The 19,575-nt window shown below is 45.4% G+C and overlaps 1 protein-coding gene across 7 annotated transcripts in view; it reads right to left on the reverse strand.

Moving 5' to 3' along the window:
* Positions 1-19,575, reverse strand: part of EPHB2 (EPH receptor B2) — a 106,004-nt gene that overhangs the window by 24,100 nt on the left and 62,329 nt on the right. For all 7 annotated transcript variants that reach the window (XM_042479626.1, XM_042479625.1, XM_042479624.1 and 4 more), the window contains 2 exons: positions 10,395-10,550; positions 8,681-9,016 (listed from right to left, as the gene is read on the reverse strand). In XM_042479626.1, coding sequence (XP_042335560.1) covers positions 8,681-9,016; positions 10,395-10,550 — 492 coding nt within the window. The remainder of the gene's footprint in view (positions 1-8,680; positions 9,017-10,394; positions 10,551-19,575) is intronic.

Genomic DNA, 19,575 nt, shown 5'->3' on the forward strand with positions numbered 1-19,575 from the left:
TGCCCCTGACGACTTTGGATCGATTTGGGCACTGGAGCCGATGCGAACATCTCTGGTATCATCTCAGCATCAGTGACTTAGAAACAGATAAATCAATACTTCCACTTACCATTCTAGTAATCTGACGGTTCGGATTTAGCGAAATGCTAAGAAGTGCATTTCAAAGCTAGCGTCTGGAACAACAAGATCCCTCATTGTCTACCCTTTTGTTCCCTGGAAGCCCCAAGTGAAACATAGTTTACAAACTGAGGGATTGCTTGTTCCATTGCTGAGTGGGAATTTGCACTGGGTTTCCATACATCCTGATCCTTGCAAGATCCCTTACACTTTGCCAATGTCAGTTCTGGGGTCTTGGATAAAATTTATTTATGATCATTTATATCAAGACTCGGCAACTGTAGCATGCAAATATTTTTACATTGTAGCTCCCATTAACTCTATCCAAGGAGGGATGCTAGGAGTTGGAGTCAAACAATACCTGGAGGGCCACCATTGTCCACATTAATTTAGACCCTTCATCATGCAAAGGATGGTGAACATTTAAAAGCCATCAAAAAGCAAAACTTTCTGAATGCAGAAAAAAGAGCAGACAAATATAACAGACAAAAGAAATTGGACTGTATCACGGGAGCCCAAGACAGCGGACGGGTAAAAGGTTTTAGCTGTGGATTTCTTATACTGGTGGAGGGTTCGATAAAACGACCTGTGAGATCACTTCTAATGCTGCGATTTCATGAAAAGCAGCCTAAAAGCTAACATTCCCACCACCAACAATGAAAGTGCCCACCTCATCTTCCTATTCCTTGCAGCTGCTGTTGCCCATTTGCTTGCTTTTTTGCTCATTCGGAAAAGGCAGCTGACCAGCAGCCAAGAGGAGAAGCAACAGGGATACCTTTCCAGCTAACCCTGATTACATTGGTCTTCACACATTTTGCAAGAAAAAAAGGGGAAGGTTTGGGGTGTATCCGCACTGGAGGCTTAAAGCAGTTTGACGCCACTTTAATTGCCATGACTCCAGTTTGGTGAGCTATTCAGTCTGGTCTGTTAAGTGAGCTTTGGTGTCTCATCAAACTCCAAATCTCAGGATTCTGTATTATTATTATTATTATTATTATTATTATTATTATTATCCCACCCTTTCCCAAAAATTGGGATTCAGGGCAGCTCATAATATTATAACACAGTAGGATAGAGTCATGGCAGTTAAAGTGATGTCAAACTGTTTTAATTCTGCAATGTGGATACCAGTGATATGGGCTTGAATCGATTGACTCAGATTTGACACGGACTCAAGCTACTTCAATGACTGGTTATGGATGAGCAGAAGCATCCTACATGACATATGAGAAGAAAAATAGCCTTCCCCATAGAATCATAGCATTGGGAGAGGCCACAAGGGTCATCCAGTCCATCCGCTGGCCATGCAGGAATATCCAAGAATTCCCCAGAGCAATGAATCATAGAATCATAGAGTTGGAAGAGACCACAAGGGCCATCCAGTCCAACCCTGTTCTGCCATGCAGGAAATCACAATCAAAGCATCCCCGACAGATGGCCATCCAACCTCTGTTTGAAGACCTCTAAGGAAGGAGACTCCACTACACTTCAAGGGAGTTTGTTCCACTGTCAAACAGCCCTTACTGTCAGGAAGTTCCTCCTAATGTTGAGCTGGAATCTCTTTTCCTGGAGTTTGCATCCATTGCTCCGGGTTCTAGTCTCTGGAGCAGCAGAAAACAAGCTTGCTCCCTCCTCAATATGACATCCTTTCACATATTTAAACAGGGCTATCATATCACCTCTTAGCCTTCTCTTCTCCAGGCTAAACATCCCCAGCTCCCTAAGTCGTTCCTCATAGGGCATGGTTTCCAGACCTTTCACCATTTTAGTCGCTCTCCTCTGGACACGCTCCAGTTTCTCAATGTCCTCTTTTAATTGTGGTGCCCAGAACTGGACACAGTATTCCAGGTGGGGCCTTTTTGGACCACAAGTCCCAGCATGCAAGCTAGGGGATTTAGGGCGTTGTAATCCAAAATAAAGGAATGTCTCCAAGCTCTGCCCACCCTTGCTAAAGCTTTTTGTATGTGTAGCTCAGCCAGAAGGCCTCTCTAATGAATCTCATCGATAGCATCATTGTATCATTGCTGTGGAGGCAATCCAGTTTGGATTCACACCCGAACAAGACACATCCATTACACCGACCGGGTTGAATCCTGCTCTTCCTTCTCTGCTCTGCTCCCCACATCTTCTTTCTCCCTTGCACCCTCGCCAGTCCGCCTCCTGCCCGCCTGGGTGTGATCCAGGTCAGGGACGTTTTACGATGTCTCGGAAATGAGGGTGAATTGTGGAAACAGCTGTGCAATGCGCAGAACAATTCATTAGGCTAAAACTGACACAGCTTTATGAGGAACTGCCTAGGCAGTAGAAAGCTCAGCCAGGGAAATTCGCTGTGGCTGTGTGTGCGTCCCATGCCCAGAGTGATATGCCAGGATGAAGGAAGGCAGAGGCTCTTACGGTTTTGCTGTTTCAAAGCCTGTGTATCTGATATTTGTGAGTGTGCATCTGTGGAGCTGGAGTTACGGCATCAGAGTCGGAAGCAAGTTTGGGTGGCATCCGAGTTGGTAGAAGTGTACCAACTCTTGAATCTGGCTTTGACATAAAAACACATTATGAAATGCTATCGTCTGCTGCATAGCTACTTTCAAGGGGATTTAGGTCAGTTTTCTCATTCAAGAATTTCAATCAAATAAATATATCTTATGATCAGTCGAAGCAATCTGATGATGCTGTGCCTTGTCTACCATTTTGTATGCACCTTCAGGTTGCCTGTCACTTTATGGAGAGGCCATGAGTTTCATAGAGCTTTTTTAAGCAAGGGGTGCTCAGAGGTGGTTTCCTATTGCTCTCTTCTGAGATACGGCCGACAGCACCTGATATTGGGAGAGGAAGCCCCCAAAACACCAAGAAAGGAGAGGCAAACAACACCATTCATCTGCTGATGCCACCACCATTGCCAGGCTGCCCTAGTATTGTGGTTGTTACACAATATGCAGACTTTTAGAGACTACTACCTCCTTGCAGACTCAACCTCCAGCAGTGGAAGGTCTACTGCCACCAGGGCTGGATAAGTGTCTTGCAGGAGTGCTTTAGTTGTATATTCCAGGGGTTGGACTAGTTGGCCCTTGAGGTCTCTTCCAACTCTTAAGATTCTATGATTCTACTCCCTGGCATTGCCTCTTCCAAGTACTAACCAGTCCTGACCCTACTCAGCTTCCAAGATCAGCCAAAACTGGGGGTCTTCAGGATACTTCTGTCATTATATTTCAAGCTGCATCAGAGAAAGCCAAAGGCAGCATCCTTCCGAACAAATCTTGCCAAGAAAACCTCATGAGAGGCTCACCTTAGGGTTGCCGTAAGTCAGAAAAGACTTGAAGACACACAACAACCACAACAAGAATAACCATGGATTTGAACCTAGTTGCTTTCTGATACCTCCCAGGCCTTTTCGTGCTACTCCTGACACTTACAAAACGCAAGTCAACAACAACAGCAGCAGCGACAGATCTTCCTTAATGTCACCGGTTTGATTCCGGGACTCTTCTCCAACAGTCTACTTGCTCCCCTCCCTTTTGACACTGTTCCGAGGGCAAAGCTGTTTGATCCTCAAGCGCCGGGGAAAATTCAGGTCTCAGTTGCACAGATCGCCTGATATGAGGATATGCCTGGGAAAAAAGAGGACTGGGGAGCAGGACTAGGGTGGGCTAGGAGACTTGTCTCCTCCCCACGTGGCTCCCAGCCGTACACTTGATCCACGAAACTAGCAAACCCTCCCCTCAGGCTCCTTGTTTCCTTGTGGGTGGGTTTGGGAAGGGGAGGGAGAGGGATGTGGGGTGGAGAAGAGGGGGGTCAACTGACACGCTGTCTATGGCAACCCCGGACCACATGCTAGCCGTGAAACCGAGGCCCTTCTCCAGTTTCCCCTTTCAAGCCTGAAACTCTGCCAACATCAATTCATTTTACTCTTTTGTACCCCCCCCCTTCCCTTGCTTCTCCCCCTTTCTCTGTCAGCTGCCAGGTCTGGAGAGCAAATCTCATCCTTGCTAAGGAGGCCTCCCTGTCTCTCCATCCTAGAGCAATCCAAGGAGGCTCCTCGGTTGCCCGGGTTCATCTGCCAGGTTTGGGTTACTGGCAGCAGAACCCATCTCTGATCACATTAATCCCTGTAACCCATGTCGAGTCTGGGGAGCAGGAGTGGAGGCCCACCAAAGCTTTCTTTCCCCGGGGAGGACCTAGGAATGATAGGGAGCAAAGAGGGAGCAGCTGGGGGGTTTTCCGGACTCTCCTGACTCCAAAGGCCTTTCCCCGAGCATCAGGTTACCCTTGGCCACCACTGAGACAATGGGGAATTCTGGTATTTTCAATTACCGTCCAGCAGACACGGCTGTGCTCCGAGGTCAGGGTCAGAAATGTCTGGGGTTGGAGGGGGGGGACTGGTGGAAGAAGAGAGGACACAGCAGGCTGAACAGAGGAGATGGATGTGTATAAACTTTCCCTCGGCTTGGAAATGGAGCGTTTGGAGAGATTCCAAAAGCAAGAGGTGGTTTAGATCTCTGTATACACAAGGCTCATTTTGGGAAACGAATGCCTCGCCGGTGCCAGGCTAGAGTCCATTGTTGGGATTCGGGGATAGAGAATATGTTTGCGATCATGAACCAGGGTGCAAAGGATAGGAGAAAAGATTGTGAAAAGATGATGAAAAGATATCCTAGACAAGGTCCGCATTAGGGGCGTCACTAAATGCACGTCGGTTTTCTTTGTGGCAAATGTGCACGGGAGGAAATCCTGCACAGGAATATTAATTTCTGCACATAAACACCCCTTTCTGCATACATTTGTGTGCAGAAAATCTTGCTTTATGTGCATAAAACCCACACACATTTTTTTAACAGAACGAGTCGTGAATCGCAAAAGGAAATCAAAACCTCTGCAATTTTTGATGACTTTCTCACCGCAAGCATAAAAATTATTAAATTATTAATTCTTCCTTGCAAAAATAAAGCCTATGAAGATTTACTTCCCAAGGAAGATGCAAAAACATGTGTATAAAAGGAAGCTAGATTTGCGGGTGAGTAACTGTACTCAGGACAAGATGCTACTGAGGACAGAATACGGAAAAAGGGAATGGTTCCCAATTGGCAAAGGCTGTATTCTGTCATTATATCTATTTAACTGATATACTGAAAACATTATATGATGATCGGGCGTAGACTCAGAAGAAAGATTAATAATAAAATTAATCAGGATGGCATTAATCAGAATAAGACTAGAGCTAGGAAGGACAGCTACGAAAGAACAAGGTAAGATCCTAAAGTGCAAAGATGTGCAAGCAAACACTAAAGTTGGGATTGTCCATATAATCCATCACTATTCTGAATAGTGAATCCCATCTGGAAATGCCAGATTATGAAGCAGAAGAATCCGTCACTATTCTAAGAGGTGGAAGGTGGAGAAAAGGAAGAAAACCAGATCCTGTGAGATGTGGCGATGGGGTTGCACTACATGGCCTTTTCGGTCCCTTCCAGCTCTATGGTGCTATGGATCCATGTGCAGGAGACTTCCACAAAGAAAATGACCTGATTCCCGCTACCTTTTAAACCGGATCGCAAATCAGTTTGAACCAGTTCAAATGACCCTGGTTTCCTGGAGGAAGAAAACACACAAGGAGAGAACCTTACGTAGCCATGTTAGAGCAAAGTGCAATGGCCCCATTCCCACTACCTTTTAAACCGGATTGCAAATCGGTTTGACTGGACCCTAGTTCCCACTTAAACCAAATCGCTGAAGCGATTCTGAGAGGGGGGCTATGCACCAGACCCATTTAACTGTCTTTTTGATGTTCATGTTTTCCGCATCCTTTTGGATAAATCGATTCCACACAAGTGTGAACCGGGTGGGGATCGGGATTGATTTAAATTTGCCCTTCGGCCGGCTGGAGCTGGTCCATTTTGAACCAATTCATTCGTCAATGTGAACCACAATGGATTATTTTAGAGGGGGGAAATGCAATCGGGGCAAATGTAGTAGGAACCGTGCTCCGCTATCGAATCGATCCATCGATTCGGATTGCACACCGATTTATCTGTAAGTGGGAATGGGGCCAAAGCTATTCCCTCTCCTTCATCCTCCGCCTCCCTCGCATTCGCTGCCCGCTTGCCTTGTGCCCCCCACCCACGAATCTGTGCTAGAGACCCACCTACCCACCCCCTTCTCTCTCTTTTTAGCTTCCGCAGCTTCGGTCTCCAGCTGCTAATGAGGGAGCATCAAGGCTGCCAGGTGGTGCTGCAGAGCCTGGAAAAAAAGGAATCCTGCCTCTAATTATGGGAGAATTAGCGAGCAGACAGTTACTGTTTTCCTGCTAATGAATAGATACATTAAGGAAGGCATCACACAAGGCGGAGAGCCGGGTCTAGCACATAATAAGGCCGGACCAGGCAGGAGCACGCCGGAGAGGGGGAAGATAGAGCATTGTGTGTGCATATGCGTCTCTGTGCGTGTATGTGCTAGGGTGCTTTTCTGCCACCCCTCCACCCCACCTCTCTCCTTGCACAAGGTGATAATGTTCCCAGCTGTTGCAATAAAAGTCTCAACCTCCTTGCTTAATTACAAGAGGTGCAATGGAAGCACTGAAAAGCAGGCTGCTTGGTCTCTGGCTTCAGGGGATGCACAAATGCAACCCCAAAAGTGAAGCTGGTGAGCTTTGAGAGGCTGGAGGACTTTGATCTCCTTGGTTTCCAATATGATCTGCAGTTCCCAAGCTTAGGAGTGTAGCGAATCGGGGCTGCATTTGTATACCATGGGTCCTTGGGATGAGCTGGGGTTGGGTTCCAGGAACCCATGCGGAAGAACATTTTGGAATTCCTCCTGGACAGAAGATCAAAATGTAGAGGAATAGGAGGATGTCTAGTCATCCTGCTCAAGTTGTCTTTCGGAGTCATAGTAATCTCCTTTCTGAAGGCATCATAGAAAGACATTTAAATGCACAATGGGTTTGGATGGCACAAGGCTGACTTCCAAACCATATTCATCCCTGCCATGATAATGCAAGGATAAGTCAGCCTGGAGGAATGGTTACATTCCTACCTTTATTGCCTTGGAAAGATGAAAAGTGAGGGAAGGGGATTGAAGACTCCCTTTCCCCAGCGTTGGAGTCGGAGATTAGCGGAGACTTAACAGGTTTTTGCTATTAGTGAGCTCAAAAATCTAATCTGTTTACGTTAGTAATGGGTGCCGGGTTGCCATTAACACACCGAATTGCCCTGGCATGCTAGCAAATATTACCATATACATTAGAAACCACAGGACTGATGAAGAAAATGACATAGGATGTTTTAGTTGGCACCAGAGTTCTTTAAGTACCAGGATTTCTCCCTTCTTCAGAAGTATTGCTTGGGGAGTATAAATTCCAGTTCTCAACCCAATGGATACAAATCCCACAACCCACTTGCTGGCTGGGAATGGTAGGATTTGTAGTTCAATGTATCTGGAATGCATATGGGAAAATGGCCTTTGAGGTGAAATAAACATAGAGGGGGAAAAGGAACTTGTCACAAGTCATTGCATTGCTTTGATACCTGTTGCAAGTCATTGCATTGCATTGTTTTGATACCTGTTGCAAGTCACTGCATTGCTTTGATACGTTGCAAGTCATTGTTTTGATACCTGTTCCAAGTCATTGCATTGCTTTGATACGTTGCAATTCATTGCATTGCATTGTTTTGATACCTGTTGCAAGTCATTGCATTCCTTTGATACATTGAAAGTCATTGTTTTGATACCTGTTGCAAGTCATTCAATTGCTTTGATACGTTGCAAGTCATTGTTTTGATACCTGTTGCAAGTCATTGCATTGCTTTGATACGTTGCAAGTCATTGTTTTGATACCTGTTGCAAGACATTGCATTGCTTCGATACGTTGCAAGTCATTGCCTTGCATTGCTTTGATACCTGTTGCAAGTCAATGCATTGCTTTGATACCTGTTGCATGCCATTACATTGCTTGGATTTGTTAATTCCCCATCTCTCTGAGGGATGCTCCAATATTTTCACCTACCTTGGGTAGCCCTTCGAACAACTCACAGGGCTCCCCAGGGATAAATCTTTTTTTAAAAAACTCATTTTATCCTTTGCAAATGCTCTCCAGAGGCGTTTTCACCATGTGTTTATTCTCCCCTGGTTCTTTTCAGGGCCAGGAGAGACCTTCTTGTCTAAGGGCACATCTCCACCATAGAAAATATGCAGTTGGACACCATTTTAAGCATTGCCACACCATCCTAGGGGATCCTGGGATTTGTCGTTTCACAAGCTCTTTCACCTTCTCTGCCAAAGAGGGCTGGTGCCACACAAAACTACAAACTCCAGGATTCTGTAGGATGGAGATATGGCAGTTAAAGTCATATCAAACTGCATTATTCATGCAATGCACCCTAAATGAAAGCAAACAGTGGAATAGTGCAGGGGAACCTAAATGCATGCAAAAATATCTTTATGCCCCTGTTGGTTGTGGGGGGGGGGGGGGAGGTCATACCTCCAAGATTTCTTGGTGGGCTATGGGTGCCTCCCGTAGATGCTCACCCCTGCCTAAGACAGAAGGGATCTTGACAGCTAAGGTGGCGCACAACCTTACCAGCCTGGTTGGTGGTGATGTTGACGGAGGCAAACTGGGGTGAGAAAGGGCTCTGGTCGGTGACGCCATTCACAGCCTGGATCTCAAAGGTGTACTGGGTGTGGGCCAGGAGATCGCTGATGTAGACCCGGGGCTCCATCAAACCCAGCTGGCGCGGGGCAAATTGAACGTTGTCCCCGCAACGGGTGCAAGCGCCACGGCCAGAGCCACAGCTCTTGCAGATGATGTTGTAGACAAGGTCCTCGCGGCCACCGGAGTCCCTCGGCGGGCTCCACTCCAGCATCAGAGAAGTCTCATTCACACTGGAGATGACCGTTTGCGGGGCGGATGGAATGGCTGCGGAGGGCAGAAAATGGACAACTGAAACGGGGGAAGAGAAGCAGCGATCCATTGAGTTAAACCTTGCCATACAATTTTGTGCAGTCAGCCCTCCCTATCCAAGAATTTCTTATCCATGGATTCAAAAAGCAAACCTTGATGTTGCCATTTTATATAAGGGGCATCATTTCAAGATGCCATTGTGCTTAATGGGACCTTTTGTACTTTGTTGCAGCACCTGAGCTCTCTGACAGAGAAGGTTTTCTTTTTAAATCTTCTATATTTTATTAAATCGATAAAAACATTAATACAATAATAGAAAATCAATCAATAAAGATCTAAAACACCTAACAAACCAACCAACAAAGGACACCTACAGCAACAAACGGCGACGGCTTCCTAGCGCTCCACATAAAACTAACTACATCGAAACTAAACGAAAATTGACTTCCTTGCCTTGGATTTTCTTTCTATAATCTACCAATGAAAAGACACTTTCTAAGTCTATATTACACTATCTTACATATATATCTGACAGAGAAGTTTAAATGTCTCACAAAACGTCAAATCCCAGAATGCCATACCATCAAGGCACAGCGGCTAAAGCAATATCAAATTGCATTATTTCCTGACTATTTTCTAATATCCTTTCCAACATTATTCTCCTCCTTCATTCAAGTTGTTTAATTTAACGGCCGCCATGATACCTCCTAGTAATAAATTCCATTTATTTACTTGTAGCGGTAAACTGGATGACAAATCTCCATTTCTCCTGCTTTCCTTTCTTGCCTTCCAGAATTTGGGGATACATTCAATCCCATTCCCACAAACATACAAAGTATGTTTTATGCCTGAGGTCTTAATATCACTCTGTGTTGCAATAAAGAAGTGGGTTCGTATCCACGAAAGCTAATGTGCAAATCAAAAGCAGTCAGTCTTAAGGATGCTGCTACGTTTTCTCCCCTTCCCTTTCCTTCTTCCTTTTGTTGCTGCAAGAGACTAACATGGCTACTTCTTCGAAAACTCCCCCCATGCGCCTGGTTTTTTGGAGGCTAAACCAGCATTTGAGAGACAATGTGACATAGTGGTTTGTGTGTTGGACTATGACTCTGGAGACCAGGGTTCGATTCCATGAAACCCATTGGGTGACCTTCAGCAAGTCATAGTCTCAGAGGAAGGTCATGGCAAACCCCCTCTGAACAAATCTTGCCAAGAAAACCCCATGGTTGATCCACCATAGGTTCACCATAAGTTGGGAACGACTTGAAGGTACACAATACACACACACAAACCAACGTTTAAACACAAAATAGAACCAGTCCTAAAGAATGGGGATGCAAAGAAGGGAGGCTTCCAATGATGTCCTCCCCATCGTCCCCAATGAAAGGCAACATACTGGTGCAAGGCATGTCCAGCGGATCGGAGTCTGCACGGTAGTAGCTGTTGCGACAGATGCAGTTGGTGGCTCCTTCCGACGTCGTCCGGCTGTTGATGGGACAATGGACGCAACCCTCATCCCCTTGGCTGGATTTGAACGTCCCAGACGGGCAACCTAGGAGGCAACACAGAGAGAGAGAGAGAGAGAGGGATAAATAGTTGATCAAGGATTTGCAAGAGAGTCGGCGTGGAGAATCATTGAATCACAGAGTTGGAAGGGATCACAAGGGCCATCCAGTCCAACCCCATTCTGCCATGCAGGAACTCTCAATCAAAGCACCTCCAAGAAGCGGTTTGAGTGTTGGACTACAGCTCTGGAGACCAGGGTTTGATTCCTCACTTGACCACTTTGGGCAAGTCGCATGCTCTCAGCCTTAGAGCATGGCAATGGTAAACCTCCTCTGAACAAACCTTGCCAAGAAAACCCTACAATAGGTTCACCTTAGGTTCACCATAAGTCGTTGAAGTCACACAACGACAACAAGGATTTGCAAACCAGGGAGGTAGACACATGGGGTGGTGACATGATGCATTCGGGAAAAGCTACCACAACCATGTCTGACAAATGACAAGGTTGCCCCATTTCCATTGAGTAGACAGATGCACCAGCCATGGCATAGTGGTTTGAATATTGGACTATGTCTTTGGAGACCAGGGTTTGATTCTCATCTCAGCCATGAAACCCACTGGATGGCCTTTGGCAAGTCAAGTCACACTCGCTCAATGGCAAAACACCTCTGAACATATCTTGCCAAGAGAACATCAGGATAGTGTCACATTAGGGTCACCATAAACCAAAAATGACTTGAAGGCACACAATAACAACAACAACAACAACAGGGGAGATGCATCTTTCCTCAACCTATTGGACACTTTGCTCAGGCCTCAGGTCCTCCTCACTTAGAAAGAAAATATAGTCTGTATATTTCAGTTTCCCAGTTTTGACGTACTTGGCGACAGATGCTAGCATCGCCCAGTTCTTCGTATCTGTTTTCATGAGTTTCATGCGTTTGGTGTGACTTGTGGGGTGTGAAAGACAGAATCTCTACTTTCATTGAAAATGAACCCTCATTTGAACCACTACCACACATGGAAAATGTTTGTGCATAAGAGAGACAGAGAAAGAGATGTCCACTTCTTTGCTTTCTGAACAACCGCGAAAGCTACAACCACAACAGCAACTGACTTGAACCAAGTAGATCTTGTTGCACCTTTGAGACTAACTGCGCATGAAAAGTTATAGCATAAGTGTTTGGTCCAATTCCTCAGATGCATGAACTGATATCCAGGAAGGATCTTAATAATCAGACTTATAACCAGATACATGATTGGAACCAAGTTTGCTAAATGTTGTCCATGTGGCATTTCAGAATCCATGGGATCTAGGCTTCCCTCCTAACTTCTTCTCTCCTCCCATTTCCGTTGGCCTTTCCATCCCTAGTTGACATCTTCTGGGTTCATTCCTCCATTTCCTTGCCAGAAACTTTCAAATTATGGAGGAGAGAAAATATTTCCCAAAGCCACATTTTTGGAACGGTATAAATCAACATCAAACAGAAAACAGATGGAAAGAGTTTTAATGTTCCTTGTTAGTTTTCAGCACAAATCTTGTGGTTGCTGCGCTGGAGAACTGGGGTGGGGTGGGATATGGTGTGCGCACGTACACATGGGTACGGTGTGTACACATACACAAGCACATGTGAGTTGCAATGTACAGTTGGTTTGACTCTTGGAGGGCCAGGAACCATACTGCTTTGACTGGGGGTGCATCTATACTATGGAATTAAGGAAGTCCGATCCCACTTTAAGTCCTATAGCTCCATTTTATGAATCCTGGGATGTGTCATTTGACATGGTCTTCTGCCAAAGAGTGCTTGCTGTGGCTCATAAGACTACAAATCCCAAGTTTCTGTACGATGGAGTCATGACAGTTAAAGTGGTGTCAAACTGCATGCTTTCTATAGGAAATAATGTCCCACGTTGGTTCCAGCATAACAGTAACAACAATACAGTGCGCCCACGTTATACGCAGATACGCTATACGCGGCTTTAAGCCTCAAGGGAGCATGCCGGGCGCAAGGGGCATTGCGTCCCATTTGGATGAATGGGACGCAACGCACGAGCCCAGGAATGCATGCACGAGCCCCATTCACTTGAATTGGGCTTGAGCATGTGTGCTATTTGGCTTACACGGAACGGATCCCCGCATAAGCCAAGGGCAGACTGTAATAGAGTCTGTCGGCACATTTAAGACCAACGTATATATTTTATCATGGGCTTTTATGGGTTAGAACTCATTTCCTCCAATACAAAGAGAAAGGAGTCCATATTAGGGAACTGGCAGAAAAAATGAGAACGTTCAAAAAGAAGTCACCCAGGTGATACAGAAAGAGGATGGAAGGGATTTAAGGCTGGAAAAGCAAGGAAGTGCGAGGAAGCACAACTGACAGATTGGCTCATCCCTACTGCGAGCTGCTAAACAGGAACAGTTGGAAAGTTGTGATACTCAGACAAACGTAAGGAAATCTCTTTGCTGTTTGTCAATGCGTGAAGGGGGTGCGAAGGAGGACAGGGAGATCGCATCACCATATCTGCCTCTATAATTTAAGCCTGTGAGAAATAATGCAAACATGCCAGGACAAGATTGCTCCTGGCTACTGCAAAAAATATCCCTCTGTATTAGTCCAGCTCTGATTTATGGAGGGCTTTGAAAGGACTGCACCCTGCCAACCATAAAACAGGGTGATCATATGTCCTCCTTTGCTGCACCTTCTGTTCAGAAGGAATTCCAAAATGTCCCCCATTCTGAGCATGGCTATGATGCCCATCGAGTAGCACCACGTTTGCAGTTCCCTTTCAATAAACTGATGTACTTGCCAGCCTGTCCTTGCCACAAATAAGGAGATAGGATGGGTCCTTCTAAAGTTTCTTTTTTCCTAGGAGAAATAGCAGACAAGACTTGTGCCCAGAATTTCGGGTGCATTTGTTTCTCAGACGAAAAAGGCCAGCAGACGTATTAGGCAATGGGCTCCTTGAGGACACAATGTTGAAAATATCCCTCCCCCCTTGGTTTGAGTACAATGGACAAGTGAAAAGAATAATTTACACGTTGATTCAGTCAAGGGTTTGTTGCTAGTAAAATATACTGTAGCCCCTCCATTTTCACAAGGGATCCGTTCCGGACCCTCTTGAGAAAATGGAAGATCGACGGAATTCAAGCCTCATTGGCTCAAATGGCAGTGCATGGCCCATTTTGTCCCCCTGCGTTTGCTGCCCATGAATAGGAGAAGGATGTGGATTCGAAGTTCACGAAAACGGAAAGATGACTATACATATATATATATATACACACACACACACACACACACACACATACATGCACACGCACATACACAGTGCGCCTATGCCATACATGGGCTCCCCATACGCGGGCCTGAGGTCACATGGACGGTGAGTCCTAATAAGGTGAATGGGGTGCGTGGGGGCACACCCCATTCAAATGAATGGGGCTTGAGCACATGCGGGATTTGCCTTACATGAGAGGGAGTCCGGAACGGATCACCCACATAAGGCAAGGGCACACTGTATATAGTAGCATACCAAATTCTCTCTGCCCAGTTTCTGAATTTGTTTCCTAAAGAATTTATTTGGGTTAAATCCATTATGAATGTGCGTCTTCTGGAATACGTTCTTAGCAAAATAAGATAAAATAAAATTAAAAACCATTCATATATACATAGATATAATGCAAGAGTGGAGTCACTGAAGAGGAGGAAATGCAGAGTGTCTTGAATCAGGAGACAGCCCAAGAATATTCTTATTTATCCCTATTCTGCACACATTATTGATCGATGGGATAGCACCGATTCTGCTCCGCGTTCTCTCATTATCACTACTATTTCTTCGATCACGGCTCACTAATGAGCTTGGAGAAGTTACTCACCCCTAACCTCAGCTCTACTAAATCACAGCTAGGGAGGTGCTTTTTTATCTTCCTCTAGTAAGGCACAATTCTGAACAAATACTGAGCCAAACTGATCATGAGATGATACTGGCCTGGGATGCTTCCCTTTGGCATGGCTATTCATTACTCAGAACACCTGATAGGAAATTGCCGTTGGCACCAAACCAATTTTCCACTCTCTGATGCTGACACTAGATGACCAACTATGTGATCCATCTTCCATTTCCTGGACATTTACCTATAATTTTCACAATTATAGCACAAAAGCCGACCGCCCAAAAAGGTTATAAGAGCAAAAGTCTGGCTATGCCTCCACATCCATGCAACTCTATGGTGGGTCACCATGCAGGGGTGTGAAGGAATGTGCCCATGACTTATTTTCAACAAGACTGGTGGCCATCCTGACCTATGGAGACAGCTAATTAGGAAGCACAGTTGGCCCTCCGTATCCACGGATGCAAGCATCCACAGCTTAAAAACATTTCCATAAAGCAAGCCTTGATTTTGCCATTGTATACAAGGGACACCACTTCATTATGCCACTGTATTTAATGTGATTTGAACATCCATGGATTTTAGAACCCATGGGGGGGGGGGTCCTGGAACGAAATCCCTGGAGATACCAAGGGCTCACTGTATTTTCCGTTTCTTTTAAAGACATGCGTTTGGTACAAATGGGCACTTTGTGGCACCCTGGGGCCAAAACTAGGGTTCGAGATAGTGGAACAACTGCACGCTCCTAAACCCTAGTATGTAATGGCACCGCTGTCATGGCGGCCTCCCATCCACACCATCATGATGCAAGCGCGGCACAGCGTCCACACATCGTGGTGCTGCGCTTGTGTCATTGACATGCGACAGTGCGCCAAATGATTTTAGCGGATTCTTTTTGCTGCAGAGGGATGCCACACGGTTTGGCTGCTGCGGCGTCCCTCAGGAGCAAAACCGGGGCGATCTGTCAAGCCCCATAGATTCTTTCTTCAAGCACAAAAAACACCCAATGTTTTCTTTCCCACTCCTCCAGAGTGACTGTAATTTCTTGCAACACGTCCTCAACAAAACGATTGTCATTTCCCCCTTTGTGAAGCAAAATGCAAGTACACGGCAAGCGCATAAGGAACGGGTGCTAGATCAAAAAGATGCAAACAACCCATCCAGCACATCTAATGTTTTTTAAAGTCCATGAGACAAGGACATCAAGCTTTCTTTCGTAGCTTCAGTTCGGTAATTTGCACAACTTAGGCCGGCGGTACAATAAAATCATTCTTGCAAATGCCAAAACCTCTGCTGAAAGGGAGAGAATGTGTCTGGTTGTCTTGCAGACAAGAAGAAAAACAACTGCAATTCTCTGAAGATATCAGCATTCTCTGAAGATGCCAGCTACAGATGATGGCAAAACGTCGGGAATAAACTCTTCTTGAACATGGCCACATAGCCCGAAAAACCCACAAAAAAACTATGGATACCGGCCATGAAAACCTTCGACTTCACAATTGCAATTTCTTTCTTTCTTGCAACTGAGGAGGACGGAGTGACATTTTTCCATCTGCAGCTTTTGTTATGTTTGAAGCAGAGTCCGACGGACACTGACCACCAAGAATCCAAGAGCTTTTCATTTCATAGAAATGGTTTTTACCAAGAATGTGCAAAGCCAGAGTTTGTTCCTCGCTGGGAGACAGGTCCCTTCTCATCCTCAATGGGATGACTCTACTCCCTTGTTATCCCCTGTCTTATATGTTTCTTCTATCTGAAGTCAGAAGAGCATTGTGCACATCAGAGCGCACTAGTTTGGGACTTCAGAATGACTTTGAAAATCCAAGCGGCTTCTTCCCTTCTCTTAAAAAGCCTTACAAGTCAAAGCCTTGCCCTCTGCCTGGGATGCTTCTGGCATCAGGGTCGATAACTCCTGGCTCTCTGGGCTCCAGAAGGTGTTCCCGTATCTTATTAGTTTCTTGGGCCTTTTGTAAACTGGCTCCTTAAAAGCAATCCTTTTATTTTTTCTTCCTCCTTGAGTTTGGACACTAATAAGGAAGCAGCTAAAACAGACAAACACACCAAAGGCAGAAAAACAGGGACATGAAAGCAGGAATGATGAAAAGTTGGATCTCTCCCTTCCCTCCAACCTTTACCATAAACCCTTTTGCTTTGTTAAAGCAAAGATAATTTTATCTCAGTATTCTTTCTCTCCTTTTTTAAAGACATGCATAAACCTGCTGCTCAAACCCTCTTGGAAAGCCTTGCAAAGCTGACAAAAATTCCATTCCTGGAGCCTGATCCAAAACGAAAGGAGAGTTTTTGTGGCATGACAACGCTGCGTGATCGACAGACCTGTCGGGACTGATTCCTTAAGGTGGCACAGGTCTCATACGTTGCGCTGGGTTTTCTATTTGTCGTTTTTGCACTTTTTTTACGGTTTATGTTTTAATCTGGTTGGATTTTTGATTTGTTGAAAACACAGCAGCCCCATGGGTTGCTGGGACATCCAGGAGTGATGGTGTCGCACCAAATTACAAGAGATCCCACCTACCATATATACTCGACTATTAGTCGACCTCATGTATAAGTCGAGGACAAGTTTGGGGGCCAAAATGATAGATTTTGCTATGGCCCGTGGATAAGTTGAGGGTAAAACTTAGGGGCACAGAGCAAAGGATCTAAAGGATGAAGCAAAGCAAAGCAAAGTCAAAGAACTTACAAAATTCCAGCAGACATAACTCTTTGTGCTTATTCTTAAGGCTGGATGGATGAGAGAGTAGAGGGGTTCAGTGCTTCCAGGACAGATTATACTCTTGCTTTTCACCAGGGGATGGTTTCTTCTTTTAAATAAGACTTAAGATACAGTTTTTACATCGAACCATGGATAAGTTGACTCAGGTTTTGGGGGTCAATTTCTACATGAGTAAATACAGAAAATGTTAGGAAGAACGTTCTGACAGTGGAATAGGCTAGAAGGTGGCCCAGCTTTGGAGGTATTTAAACAGTAGTAGGATAAGTATCTTTCAGGATTGCTTTGGCACAGTACATACCTCCCCAAAAGGGTGGGCTGGAGGCGTCTGTTTTAACTCCAGAGGGATGCCACAGCAGGCAAACCACGCAGCATCCCTCCGCAGTAAAAGGAATCTGGGGAAAAAGACGCCGTTGCACGTCACCGGTGATCTAAGCAATGCGCAGCAACTTATGTATATTGCATTTCACTTGCGTCATCATGGCAGCATCCGTGTGGACAGGATGCCGCCATGATGCCGCCGCTGCTGTTACACACTAGGGTTTGGGAGCGTGTGGCAGTATAGACGGCGGCATGCCACTTTTGGTCCATCTGCCCTGGGCCTTTACTTGTATATTTGTGCATGGCAGAGGGTTGGAATAGATGGCCCTTGTGGTCCCTCCCAATCCTAGGATTCTATGTTTCTATGAGCATTTCCTTGGAAAAAGACAGAATTATGAAGGCTGGTCATGAGAGATCTGGTCATGAGATCGGATCACCAAGGACTACCTGATGGAAGAATGTGGGACAATCTTGCCAATACTGTGGGCTTGGTTAAAGACCTCTTCTGTCTTTCCGACACAATGTATTTGGACACCAGACTGTGGCAGGCATGCCCACATCTGCATCCCATGTTCAGCATGCAAGCTCAGATGTTGCAAGGCAACAGGGTTCATTTGAAGCTGTTAAGGCTCAACTATATTTTGGGATCATGTCATGTGTGTGTGTGTGTGTGTGTGTGTGTATGTGTGTGTGTGTGTGTGTATATATATATATATATATATATATATCCCTCGCCCCATCCCTAGCACCCTTTCAGCCAACGGAGCACATTCTTTGCCTCTATGTCTTGTAACCGGATCCTGGTTGCGGTGGCAAAGTGAGTGCTTTCTTCTGGATAGGCTAAATGCAAAAAGGCAAGCTCCCTCCCAAACATCTCCTGAAGCCTTTGAGCCGCAGCCGTTCCGTAATAATAATTACAACCAGATCCGTTGTCAGATGAAACATTTTAAAAGTCTCTCTCTGTGTGTGTCTGTTTAAAGGCATGTTATGGTCAATTTATTAGCACGCCTTGCTTCATTTCACAATCCAGCAAGGATGGACGAATCCGTCACTTTTCTGCCGCTCCAACTTTCACCCTTCAGTTCATTCTGTGCCCAGTTTCTATATAGTTTCCAACTTTTTAAAAAGAGAGGGAGAGATTCACACGGAAATTCATGTGCATTTCCCCCCCTTTTTGTAGACCTTTCCTTTAATATAAACATTTTATGCACACTTTCTGGAAGCAATTTCCATTTAGAGCGGCGGTGGGGATCGTAAGGGACCTCCAGATGTTGTCGATCTGCTGCTTCCAGCATCCGGCAGACTTGGCTCAGATGGCCAGAGGTTGCTGGGAAATGCAGTTCGCCTGTACAATTCCTTGATCCGACCTTGTTTTTGAGAATGAACAAATGCATGGAGGAAACGATTAGAGGGAGAGAAGCAATTGGTGTTAGTTTTTACGGCAACCCCTCTATTTTGTAATAAAAGAGCAATTCCGTTTTATAAAACGGGGCCATTGGTATCCATTGGGGTTTGGTTTCAGGACCCCTCATGGATACCCAAATCTGTGGATGCCCAAGCCCCATTATATACAATGGCCCTCCATTTGCTTCCCTCTCCGGCATCAGTATTCCAGGGCTTCAGTCGGATGCGTTCCCGTCCGGATACAGAAATTAAATTAAATCCGTGACAGAGACAGTTGATTAAAGCAGAACGTGAGACTAATTAGGGGTTCTGACACTGGGATTGTCAAGATCGGTGGTGTTAATTAGCAGCTCGTTAATGTCAGCTCCCTGGGCGCTATGGAAATATTAACCACTTTCCATGGGAAAATCAACCAGGACAAGGAAGTGAGGCTGGGGTTCAACAGGCCCTCTTTGCTTGGAGAAAGGGCAAGGAAGAGAACTGGGTCACGCAATAGACAACCGGTTGCCATGTTGCGACGTTCCGACATCTCCCCGGTGTAAAGCAGGGGTGTCCTATTGAAAGAGTGCTGGAGGGATTAAATACCCAAAAAGCACCAGATCCTGTCTCATCTTGGAAGCTAAGCAGGATCAGCTTTAGTACCTGGGTGGGAGACCACCAGCAAATACCAGATCCAATAATAATAATAATAATAATAATAATAATAATAATAATAATAATAATAAT

This window comes from Sceloporus undulatus, chromosome 7 (genome assembly GCF_019175285.1).
Source record: "Sceloporus undulatus isolate JIND9_A2432 ecotype Alabama chromosome 7, SceUnd_v1.1, whole genome shotgun sequence".
Lineage (NCBI taxonomy): Eukaryota > Metazoa > Chordata > Lepidosauria > Squamata > Phrynosomatidae > Sceloporus > Sceloporus undulatus.